At 34.1% G+C, this 13,603-nt stretch overlaps 1 protein-coding gene across 2 annotated transcripts; it reads right to left on the reverse strand.

Moving 5' to 3' along the window:
* Positions 1–365: 365 nt before the first annotated feature.
* On the reverse strand, positions 366–10,921 carry LOC108903843 (aminopeptidase N). 2 transcript variants are annotated; one of them, XM_018706159.2, is made up of 12 exons: positions 10,774–10,921; positions 10,160–10,364; positions 6,783–7,456; positions 4,461–4,616; positions 4,084–4,395; positions 3,842–4,025; positions 2,931–3,169; positions 2,506–2,870; positions 1,977–2,454; positions 1,615–1,785; positions 807–1,023; positions 366–735 (listed from the first exon to the last, which is right to left on the reverse strand). In XM_018706159.2, the coding sequence occupies exons 2-12, from the start codon at positions 10,349–10,351 to the stop codon at positions 583–585; spliced, it is 3,141 nt and encodes a 1,046-aa protein (XP_018561675.1). In that variant the 5' UTR covers positions 10,352–10,364; positions 10,774–10,921; the 3' UTR covers positions 366–582. The 2 variants fall into 2 exon arrangements, with proteins under 2 accessions (XP_018561675.1, XP_018561673.1); XM_018706157.2 differs by lacking the exon at positions 10,774–10,921 and adding an exon at positions 10,611–10,744.
* Between the last annotated feature and the right edge of the window lie 2,682 nt (positions 10,922–13,603).

Here is a 13,603-nt window from a genome sequence, read left to right on the forward strand (position 1 = left end):
ATTTGTGGTTTTTGTGGTCCGAGATGGATGTCGTCATTATTCTATTAGATACAGCTCACGTATTAATACTAATTGTAAAATTAGTCGCTACCGGTTATTACTTTCAATCTCGGTTTTATGAAGAGTGACAACTATTAGTCATGATTTTACCAATTTTTGTATAGCAACTGTCCTCAGCATATATTAGCCAAACCGAAAAGATGGTTAAAACTTGATTTAAAAAAATCATCTTCGACGCCCTATATCTCGAAAACAAAAGACGATAGGCCTAAGGAAAAAAATCATTTTATTTTTTAATGCGCTCCTCTTATGGAGCCGTTTTCAAAACATCACGTTTATGATTAAATTCGACTCCAAACACTCGTACTTACTATTTTTGCGTATATTTTACATACATTTTCTATTCTACAAAATAATATATATATATATCTATATTATGTATATACAAATTTAAATTAAATGTTAGAATTTAAATATGTCGGACACTCTTTGTTGCCGCGTAGTGGTGAGGTTCTCATTTCAAGGTACACGTTGTAATAAATATTTTTATCCAGTTTGTAACTGGATGAAAATAATTAATAATTAGTATATAGTATTTTCCTCCAACCAATTCACCACGGATGCCAAATGTTTTGTCTTCCATTTGATCCGTATCTTCATGCGGTCCACTGTACTCTGGAGTATTGCGGAAACGGATTTTAAATCGTTTTGGTGCAACTTGTAGAACGTTGTTAACTGAAAATTTGAAGATTATGTCATGCATCATAAAATAAATATCAGCGCGGTAAACACATCGAAACACTTACATCTTCCAGATCGATTTCCGTAGACAACTGGCTAACAAAGTCATGGAATATCGTACTGAAAACCAAATACACGTCTTCATACGTCTCATAAATCCTTTTCCAGTTTAATCGCAAAAATTGAAACCCGGTCCGGACGCCCACCGGATGATTTATGGATTGCCACACATACGGTACATACTCCAAACTAATATTTCCAGCCAGTGAATATTCTAGATACCTACGAAATATCCACTCATTGTCATTAGCTTAAACTGTTGCATTATTTCAGTATTCTATGGTACACTGATAAAATATAGGTACTTGTAATTGTTTTTATACACGAAAAATGTAGGTAGAGATGTTTTAAAATCTTATGAGCTTTGACCTTCATATGCGCAGAAACATAATTCCAACCGTCGCCTAAATTATTCTACGTCCTAAAAACATTACACATATTATTAGTATTATTCACAGTCTCTCGAGCTCTAGCGTAAACAAGCCTTTGATCCGATTACAAATATCATAATAAAATGCCCTATTCTTTATTATTTTAATTTAAACTATAAAAATATATATAACGAACGTTCGCCAGTTTACTTTATTGATGCCCGAGCGCCTTAGTTCAAGTCTACTTGTAATGATGCACATCTGAGTCAATGTTTTCACAACGTGCTTATTAGAAGAATTATTGGGATACGCCACGCCTTTCGCGCATTTCGCGGCTCAAGAGATATTAAAAGACCTCTAAATGAATTGAACATAGGTGATACATTGCGTATAATTACACCTTTATTCACATCTTAAGTTATCCTATTAAATGCATAGGTACCTGTTAATTAACCACGGGTCGTAGGTGCAACCTAAACTTAGATAAGCCGTTTGTAGATCCACCGGCGCGACTGAAGGGGACAGTGTCCTATTCCATAAAAAGTCCCATTCGATGGGCCCCCCCGATTTGATGGCCGAACATTGCACGATAAACCTGTAGTCGATTGGTATCCTGCAAACAAGATTTGCAATCACTTTCGCCCCTACCGTCATTATAAAATCACTACACGGGCGCACAAAAAAGAAAAGTTGTCCGTTCCAAAGACTGGACTGAATCCGAATAATCCGGGGAGCAATTCGGCCCCGGATTCGGATACATAGGTTTAGTCTTTCTTTTTCGTGTGCCTGTGCTATTATTCTTACGGATTGTCTTTATCTGGATTAGGCTGCTGCGTCCACTCCTCATATTTGCTTCTGGCCCACGTTATGCATCGTCCGTATCTCAGTTTGCAGGCAGACGTGACTATATGGAGCCTCAGCAGTTTTTCGTTTTGGGTGTCGTCTTTCCCTTGCGTCGTTCCTAGCTCGTGGAACATGGGTTTCACCAACTTTAGCAGGAAATTGTCGTACAGTCCCGAGTACTCGTAATTACTTATTATCACTCTTAATTCTTCCACATTCCTCAGCGCGCTATACCACGGGATGTAATTCGGCTCCTTTATGTGCAAGTACTTGACCAAGTCGAAGGCGATGGTATAATTGATAATCCCGGCGTTCGCCAGTTGGAAGGCGTCGTCTATAAGCTGTCCCCTATTGGCCACTGGAATTTTCCCGGGGTCCCGTCTGAGTTGCCGAACTAAGAGTTTCCAATTGCGGGTATCGTAAGTAACTCTATAGAAACCTGAAAAATAATATTATTCCCCGTAAGTGATAAACGTTCGGCCAAACCTACCCGTCTCGTCTATGTTTAGGAGCAACCAGGAGTCATTTCCGGTACTATTCAAACTTAAGACGGTTTCGCGTTCGTTTTCCAGCCACGAAATCCTCACGTTGTTATCATTTTCCGTCATGTAGGTGATCGGGACGTACCACAACGTATCCGCTGTTATATTGGTGTCTTCGGTCATTTTAGTCTGATTTAATACCGCTTCCGAAGCGGTATAGTTTCTCATTACTGTGATGTAGGGATAGCCGCTTTGGGTAGACCAGGATTTCATCAGGTCCTTCACAGTTACACTATTCGGAATGACGCTTTCGTTTTGCGCCTTTCTGGTGAACACGGCCCACAAGTCGTCTTGACTCGAAGACTGATACGAACTGAAAATCAAACATTGTTTTGTTATTGCGTTTTCCTTTTAAGCGTTAAGACTGACTCACTATTTTTTCAAATAATCCTGAATGCCGCGTACGAATATGTTCTCGGACAAAGTGTAGTTTAACATTTTCAAAATGCTGCTGCCCTTCTGATAAATAATGGTATCAAAGATTTGATCTATCTGACCGTTATTTTCGATTTGCGTCTGTATGCTACGCGTCGATTTAAGCGTGTCGAAGTAAAGCGTGTTATACGTATCCCTGATTTTGATGCTACTGTAGGCGTGCCATCTGGGCCGAAGCTGGAAAAAACATCGCTATTAGGTAGGCCACTATTTTCTTATACAATACAGGGTGTAACTTTGAGGGGGCGTCATATTTATAACAGAGGCTACCTTCGACCTTTAACATTTTGTTAACACGTACTATTAAGCCTCCCAAACCTGTATTTTATCGAAATTATTCAGGAAAATCACATACATTTTACATACTTTTATGTATACTTACATATAGACTAGGGTGGCCCAAAAAAAAAAAAACGAATATATTTTTTTTAGTGTCTTGTGAAAATATGTTAGTTTATTATGTTTTAAAAAAATGAAATCAAAAAAATTTTTTTAGAGGTCGCTCGAGATTTTTAAAAATTTCCAAAATCGTCAAAAAGAATTTTTTTTTCTCGTTATCATTTTCTATATTGAAAAAATTACGAATCTGAAAATTTCAAATCGATATTTTAATTTCTAAAGGTCACTCATAATTATTTTAACTTTCTTAGTAGTGTAGGTACCTAAAATGTATTCGAGCGACTTCTAAAAATAAATATCAACGAACTAATATTTTTTTTTTATTGAATTTGATGAACAAAAGAATAGAAATAAATCACGAGACACTTAAATTTTGAAAAATTAAAAAATTATAAATATTTGATAGGTAAATTTTGCCTTGAGAAATTTTAGACCGGAATATAGACTTACACGCGTGATTGCCACTTCGGCCATGAACGTTCCGAATCCTTCATATAACCATAAATCGGACCACCATTCCATGGTTACCAAATTGCCGAACCACTGATGGGCCAACTCGTGAGCTACCTTGGCCATTATGAAACTTTTCGTTTTAATGCTTCTGGAATTCGTGTCGAACAAGAGGGAAGACTTTCTGCAAACGTTGCAAAATTACTATCAAGAAAATTAATATGAACGGAGCTGCGATTTACCTAAATGAGATTAACCCCCAATTTTCCATAGCCGATTTACCGAAATTAGGAATCACCAACATATCCAGCTTAGGCAGGGGGTATTTAATGTCGAAATAATCTTCCAAGAACGGCACTAATTCGTGGGTGATGTTTAAGGCGTAGTACGCTTGGGAGAGATCATCCCTGGGTGCCCAGATCTTTATTACGGGTCCTGTCGTCGATAAGTCGGATGATATACTTTCGAAGTCGCTCACTGTGAACGCCACTATGTACGTAGACATTGGGGGTGTCTCTTCGAAATGGTCCCATACCCAACCTGTGGTCTCGTTCCTGTAATGGATCGCACATTTGCGAAATGTAATAGCATTGAATAGCATTATTAATTACATACTTACATGGGTTCCGTCTGTCTTAGAGGCGTATTGGATAACGCGGTCATGTTTGTCCTCCTGGCTATGCTTATCTCAAAGGGAGCCTTAAATTTGGGTTCGTCGAAGCAGGGAAACACCCTTCTTGCGTGAATCGGCTGAAAATGAGTCGTTACCAACCACCTGAAAGCTCGGTTAGCAATCGCTTTATTGAATTATAACCGGGTGTTTCTGAAATAAACGCCTTCCTTCAAATTGATAGTTATTAGAGGACGTGAAAATAAACAATTTTTTCCAACTGTGCTCCTCCAACTGCTCGTGTGACTTTTTGCACACTCGATTTTTTATCCCGATATAAATGCTCCCCACTTGGTTATGTTCCACCTAAGAGGTATTCTTCTGTAACTCTGCAACTGTAAAATTTATATAAAATGGATTTAATAAAAGTTGCCTGGAATCATATGGGCCATGTAAAGAAAATATTTTTAGCTTTACAGGGTGTTCGATTTCGCGTGGGCGTTACGTAACTTTGTTATTTTAAATGGAACACCCTGTATATTACTGCATTTTTGAATTCCTAGGTTAATATTAGGTAGAGTTTATTAAATGTAGATGGTGTTTAAAACTTACCGTTTTCGAGATAACCAGTTGTTTTTGAAAAAAAAATCACTATTTCAGCTCTCTAAATGAGGCTAGATAGCGCCTAATTTTCTTTGTATGGCCCACATGATTCCAGACAACTTTTATTAAAACCATTTTTTTTTATAAATTTAACAGTTACATAGTTACAGAAGAATCTCTCTTAGGTGGAACAACACCCTGTGTATGAAACTGAATGTGTTAGACAGATGCCTTGCAGAGCAATGGATTATGAAACGCAAGCCAGATAATTTTTACCGTTTTAACTCGTGAAAATAATTTCGAGCAATAGTTGTAGAATTACTTAATTTCGATTTATGATGATGAAAGCTCATAAAAAAATATTATAAAGCAAACATCTAGAATGAAAAAACGTTGCGAGGTGACGTTCTACGTCCACTCTGCACAACGAGGCCAGATTAAAAACTGTCCGTTTCTTTGATTTGACAATTATTATCTCGAAAATATAATAAAATATGATATTTCAGTCCACAGCTTGCTTAGTGAATATTGTTTATTTTCACGTCCCCTATGGTCCATTTACGAGAAGTGTGCAATTACGTCACATTTAGTAATTGAGTGCAACTGACAGAATAACCCTAAATTTCTGTTCTGTATCGCATTAGCTTTCCTCAAACTAGGAAATTTTATTGTTTTAAGTATACTACACCTTACATTACTACACCAGTTGACAGACATTTGACGTTTTCGTTATTTTCGATGACAGCTCCGTGAGATTTTTGTGCATTAGAATCGACTGAAGCATATGAAAGGTTTTTTACCTACGACCACTACTGTAAATACTTAAAAACACATCGTTTGCGATGAGTGTAAGATTCCTATTACGTCGTACGGTAAAAAAATCGCACAGCTTGATAAAAAAATCGTACAGTTTTCCTAGCGACCGCCTAGCAACGGTCAATACAAACCGTATTGTATTGACCGTTGCTAGGCGGTCGCTAGGAAAACTGTACGATTTTTTTACCTTACGTAATAGGGATCTTACATTGATCGCAGACGTTGTGTTTTTAAGTATTTACAGTAGTGGTCGTAGGTAAAATGCTTTTTACAACACTTATTACGTAATATACTATTTTAGAACTAATAAATTAACGACGTACTCGTACAGTGCAAAGCATTAACGCAGCGTGACGAAATCTTTATCGAGCGTGCTCAAGAAATAGTGGGGGTTCTCATTAAACTATTTTGAAAATGAACGTGAAAATTGGGGGCTACTTCTACCACTTACCGTTGTAAGAGACGTAAGTTGTAATTGTACCGCCGATTATGAACTGTATTTTAAATATTATTAACAATATTTAAACTTTGTGTCAAAAATGTTGGATTATGTCTGTTAAAATTGTGAATTATGTTACATAGTTCCAAATTAAATTTAGTTTTTTGGCTGTTTCATGAATTATTTAAATAGATTACACATAATCTGTGATTCTAGGTGACATTTCTAATAAACTGCATTCTCTATCAAAAATTAATTTTCTTAAATATCCTGAAAAAATTTACAACCTGGCCACACTGTACCCTCTCGTACTACACCACTACAATCTAGTGCTATATCTCGTAGTGTGATGTCATTGCAAACCTACCATAAATAAATGGATTATCCCTTGAAAAGAACGCACTTATTAGAAACACCTGTATTTTTAATAAAACAGGAAAATGATGAAATGGATTTTATTATGTCGTACTTGCCTCGTCTTTCCCGATAAATCTATGTAATGGGTTCTGTACAATCCTACCAGGTTATTCAGTATTTGCCCGGTAAATTTTATATCGATCATATATTCTTCGCCCTGTTGCAAATTCTTCCCTGTACCAATGGTGAGTTTGAGATTTTCCTCATTCGTAGATACCTCCTTTACAGGCCACGGTATCAGTTCCGATTTAGTTTTGCTGCTTTCAGAGGTCGTCTCTGCAATTTCCACCGTCGCGTCGGTCGTGGCCGTTACCGTGGTAGTTTCTTCGGTGGTTGTCAACATTGAATTGCCCTCGGCGAAAAACATAGTTACGTTATCCTCTTCGCCGAGTTCTCCCAAGTCTCTTCTAGTTAGTGGATGGCTGAACGGAGTTTTTAGCGATTCCGACATGGTCCCTTTCGTACTGTAAATACTGATATCCGAATCGGTGATATTTAATTCGTCCCAGTTCAAAACTATTTTGTTTGTCTCTTTCAGGCAATTTACGACGATTTTTACGCGACCGCTGAAAGTGAAATTTTTCTCACCGTACTCGTCTAATATTGGATGAATCCATAATCGGTAGTGTAACGGACGGATGGTATTCGGTAAACGTAATTCTTCTTTAGGTACTTGTTCGTTTAACGTGTCATTGATAAGTTTTTCTATATCGTTGGATTCCATTATAATCTGAAAAATGTTATAGCGTAACTATAGGGAATATTAAGCGTTGGTTTGTACGGAAAAGCAAATTAGGAAAAGCGAAAGTTTTAGGAGAAAAGTTATGCCCATTTTAATACTTTATATCTACATCCTACATTTACGATATTATTTTTTATTTTTTTACAAGGATCAATAGGTTCAGAAAAATGAACAAATTCAGCGGTGTCGACGGAAAGAAAAGTAGTTGTGTGTGAGTACACATTTGGATATATTGTTTTGAAATAAACTAGGACAGATGTTCATTACAAATTTTTAATATGTACAATCAATTTTTGGAATTTTGTATATTTTTTCAGTTTTTAAAATATTTTTCCAAAATGTTTAAAATGGTCAATACTGAAGTCATTAAAAATATTGGTATTTGTGTATTCTGTATATGAATCACGTAAAAAAAGTAATTTTAAGACATGCAGTCGTGTTTATAAAGTGGCGTTTTCTCGTAAATTCAAAATTTTCTCCACTGAACTTTATACGGAAACATAGTTTGTGCATATATCTCTAATGACAGTAAAGACAATTTATTGATAGTTAAAAAAGAAATTTTTTTAATTAAGTTTTCGACATACTGCACCGATTGTTAAAAATGAGAAAACACATTAATTTGTGATGTCACATTTAGCGTCAAATAGCTACGTTTTATTTTTAAGGAACATATTTTTGCTTTAGACAGCCACGTATCTTTTATGAATCCGATTTACCTACAATAGTAGGTACAACCAATATTTTTCTCATGACGGGAACCACATAAGATATGTATACATACAAATAACGCCACATTTTTATTCTCGGTTAAAGTATGCTGCTCCGCTTTTTTTTTCTGTCCATGCTTTTATGAGGAACGTAATGTTTAGCTCTCGACTTAGATATTGGCTCTTTTTTCAGTTCCCAATTTTTAATAGGAGCAGCTTGTTGTTACCCTCGTTCTTTACAGGAGCCTTCTCTGTGTAAATCCTTCCCGACTGCGTTCGTACAGACAACGTATACCTAAGCATTTACCTTACAGGAACAGGAACAAAACGCCCCCGCTGAAGAAACATCGTTGCCATAATAATTTATAGCAAATTTATGTGTCTGTGCAAATACGTAAAGCGCAATGGCGTTTATAAATACTTGCGAACTATGAGCATAATTTATATCAAATAATTTTCATTCTCATTATAATGATGGCCTTGAAAACTCATTAAATTAGTAATTAATTTTTTACTACGCGCACAGATATCTTTATATACTTTTTGTATTTGCCTTGCAATTTATGTACAAATTTAATTTATTGTGGATACATATTCTATTTTGAAAAGACTTAACCTTATTTCGTCAAGGTGAAATCGAAAGGTAATTTTTTATTTATTCCAATCAAGAACCGATGGAGTAAAGAAATCTAGATTTCGCAGTCATTCATCATTATATGCAGAATTATTCTCGCTATGAATTCGTTTGTAGGTTGAAATTAATTCACATGGTTAGTTAAAAATCATTTGACTAAAGGTAAACAAAGTTATGTAACCAATTCGGAGACCATGACGACCTAACTGACCATTGCATTTTTACATTCCGAGTATTGGTTAGAAGAGATAAATTTGTATGACTCACTGGAATATGTAAACTGTGACATCCCCATGAATAGTTTTGCATGATTTGCACATAAAAATATCCATATTATACATGATCAGTAGCAACTCGTCATCATTTTTCAAATTGTAGTCGCTGCCACTACCATTTAGTGTGGTACAAATGTCCCTCGTACCGTATGACCAGTATAAAAAATTCACATTTTTTTTTAATATGCCCATGCTATATGAAAATTACAGACCTTATTTTTTTTTTTAAATACCCGTCACTGTTTCTGTGCGTTGCTGCACATGTATTATATTTTTTATTGAATCATAAAATTTACAACTTTTGCAGTCATATTAATTTACTAAACTTGGAATCTTCAAAATTTGCCCTAAATGTATAATTCCAAAATCACCTATAGTGTAAGAAATACGCTACAGTTTTATATTTAAGAGAAAATAACATTGAATAATGAAGTGTTATTTGTTTACGCAACACAGCAAGGTTTCGTAAGCAATTAATCGCATTTTTTACGGGACATCATTGAACATAACATATGAATGAACAGTGCCAGTCACTAATTTGTATCAAGTACTCAAGGCTGGCGTTTTATAAAAGAAAAGACAAGAAATCACATTTCTGGTAAGATAACAATAGAACAAAAAAATCCATCTAAACTATAAAAATGTTGAAAGGACAAGCATTCCTTAAAATTTTCGCAGTGACAAAAGCATTCTGCGAGGTGATTATGTTTATAGTAGGTACAAAAGTTTTTTGAAGGGCATATCAAGTTATACATCACTACCAAATGTCAAATACTTATCCTTTGTAGTTTCCCAGATAAAATAATTAAAAAACTATTCTTCAATCATTCTTGTATTTCAAAATAAATGCGTCGTTCAGTAAATGACATTTCACAAACGGAGGTTTTAGTCTTGATACGCATGTTTACTACAATTCTTTATTGGTTTGTTCCAAAAAATTTTCTTTTTACAGTTTGATATATGGAATTTATTTATATGTATAAGTTATAGTGGTATGTATAGTAGTATTATACTTGCCTACCTACCTACCTATCGGTACCTACCTCTATTACTACGGTAACTGAAAACTTACCTTCTGCTCGTGCCTGTTAGGTCCGTAAAAATACATCAGAAGGACAACTGCAAGTAAAGACCCCAAGGCAAAAACTACGAAGGCTATGGCTTTCTTGGTGGTTACAAAACATCCTCCGTTTCTATTGTACTTTAAGATGGCTTCGTCAGATAGAAATTCTGCTCTGCTGGAATGATAACCACCACGCCCCATTTTCCCTTTTTATCTTAAATAAGTTGTAAATACACCTCAATATAATATTATCTCGAATACACCGATATGAACTTATTTATTCTATAGGTAACATCTAAACCCTATGATGAAGAAGAAGAATTAATTTCAATATTAAAAGCCGGAATACATGCTTTTTCGAAATATAATACCAAACTCAAAATTGCATATAAACCGAATGCAACAATAAAACACTGGCAAAAAAACTGCTCGCTCGATAAGGGAAAACTTATAAACTTACTATAATGTCTTTAATAACGAACTTTCTTATTATTATTCCAAAACATTGGCACAGGATATTTTCACAATTCACAAGGTAAATTCGCGAGGCTAGTACCCAGGTACCTACAAGCGAACGCGAACCGCGTATTAGCGTGTTTTTCCTCGACTGAATAAAAACATACCTTTTAAAATATGAAATGTTTACAGCTGTGCTACTACCATTCGAACGACAATGAATAGCATATCCATTAATAATAACGCCGACACAATAGGTATGTTACATGGGCAAACGATAGGAGATTAAACCACGAGGTATACACAAATTGAATATTAATGTTATATAAGATTTTACATTGAAAATAATTATGCTTTATATAGTATGATTAGTAGAGGTACCCTTGAATTCTCTTGCAATTACAAGAGGTACCCATTCGATGCAAATACCTACTCTACTACCTAGGTATTTTGCAATAATGCAGCCTAGTAGGTACTTATTCCTTCCTATTTAAGGGACGATAGGATAAAAATAACTTGCAAAAGTTCACTGAAAACTTTATCCTGTTCAGTTATATCCTAATGACTAGCCTTTTTAAATAATATTACGTAAATTTCAAAATTCAATCGCCTACATTCCGTGGTGGTTCCTAATTTTTCGCAGTGAATGTGTAACTTGTTTCCAGTTGGTCTATTTATTTTTAGAACTTTAAATTCATGGGTTTGTTTTTTTTTTAATATATCTTTATTGAAAGACCTGTTGCCTCCAAGGTCATCAGCAGGTCATAAGATAACTAATAGTGTTACCAGTTCTCATATTTTATTTTCTATTTTTGATTTGAAAATATACGAAAACCTTATAACTAAACTCTTAAAGTTTAAATTTTAACAATTTTTGTCAAACAATGGAGATGGTTATTCAACCCCCTTCAAGGGGCAGAAATTTTCGAAAGATTGTTGGGAAGTTGCACACACATTAGTGGAAATTTGTGTAAAATTTTACTATTATAGGTACCTTTTTTGTTTTCAAATTACAGCCGCTATACCATATTTTTACCATATTTTTTGGGAACTTTGAAAGTTTTTAGCAGTAAATTCACTGGTACAGTTGATTTGAAAATACCCTATATATATTATTTGTATTTTGATACTGATAAAACAATTTTCTGCCAATCGACATTAAAGGCATAGTTTTAATGACGGCTGTCAGACACTAAAGTGTCACATTTACTGCCTAGGCACTAAAATCGTTTTTACTGCTGCTAAATTAAAAATTAAAATTTGTTTTTTAATGAAAGTAATTTTATTTATTGTAAACATTTATAGTGAAATTAGAACAGTCTGTAAAGAATGTCCTTTGTCCTGTTTGTTTTGAGACACATTTACTTCGTCTATGCAGGTTGAATTATTTTCATTAGTGGATGGTTTATGAACTATTGAATCCAATTTGAATACAATTTTAATATTTTTAATAATAATATAACATAAATAGCTTTGTTTGCTATTATGATAAAATTAAAATTGATAGGCGTAAAAATTATGTGTTTAAGTTGACAGTAAAGTAGATTTAATGCCTTGGCTGCTTTAATAGACTCGGCTGCGCCTAGTCTATTAAATACCATTACCGGCATTAAATCTTGTCCTTTACGGCTTAGTTAAACAAATAACTATTGTTTTTCTACATTTGTTTTCGTTAATTCTGTATTGTGTTATATCACATATCCATAAAAATACGAATGAAGGTAGGTATATATGTACCTCCCTCTTTTGATTTAACAGATTTTTCTAAAATATACATATACACTTTTTTGGTATCTATTTTATTATTAGTGATTTTTGCTTATTCTGAAATTTCATTTTTTTTCTCTTTCTGAAAACATCATTAAAATAAATAATTTTATGTTATCAATGGATCATAAAAACACTAAATCGCCTATAAGCATATACCTACCTACCTGTATTTACTTTTAAATTTTAAAGTTATTTTTTTATAATTGTGAATTTGAATTACAGTATCAATTTTTCACTGGTATCATATTCATAAGATACCACTGATACCAGTGATGAACATCGAGCATCTCGCTGTAATTCATACATTTTCAAAATCTTAAACAGTATTTGGAAAAATATTTTTTCCACATATTGGCAGAATATTGTAAACGACAGGTCAAAATTGGCACAATACTTAACCATGATATTTCACCAATACTCAATAAAAGAAAAGGGCTGTTGTCATTTGTCAACACTGCTATTGTCTCTGATTCACTATCTGCTAGGTGAGGGAAATCAGAGAATGTGAGGTTAAGAAAGATTTGTTATACTAAATTATTAAAATATGTTATTGGCTAAATCACAATCACATTAAAACTTGGAAGAAGAAATGAAGCATTCAATTTTTAATTCGATGATGTATAGGTAATAAAATTTTCATATTTCTGTTTAAAAGTAAAAAATCAGTTATTGGTGTGTGCTCAAATGTTTTTATTATTTTGTTTGTAATGTAATGTAATGCACTTATTCAATAAGTGAGTGGGAAAAAAATAATTGCAAATTTTTCACGATAAAACGTAAAAATGTCTAGCTTTTCACTTATCGAATATTATGCTATTACTAATAAGTAATAAAAACGTCTGAGTACTTATTTATAGCAGTAAATTAATTGTTTACGTTTAAACAGAAATGTTAACATTTTCGTTTGATTTTTCATGGCTACCACAATAAAATTAAATAAATTATGAAATTGACGTTTTTGCCCTTTAATAAAATCTTTTCACTCAAATATTATACATCCTTGAACTCACAATTCAATAATTCAATATGGCATCAATAAGAAGCTCAAAAATTTGTTATGCTACGCTTGTACGGTAATAGGTTTTAAATTTTTTCTCTCATTAATTTAAAGATTGAATAAGCCACAGACTAATAACAAATGGAATAAGCCAAGGCCTGACCACGAGCAGAACAACACCGAGGATTTGGTTAACGGCAGGTGGGAAGACTATGTGATATGGGGAGTGG

This window comes from Anoplophora glabripennis, unplaced genomic scaffold (assembly GCF_000390285.2).
Source record: "Anoplophora glabripennis isolate ALB-LARVAE unplaced genomic scaffold, Agla_2.0 scaffold134, whole genome shotgun sequence".
NCBI lineage: Eukaryota > Metazoa > Arthropoda > Insecta > Coleoptera > Cerambycidae > Anoplophora > Anoplophora glabripennis.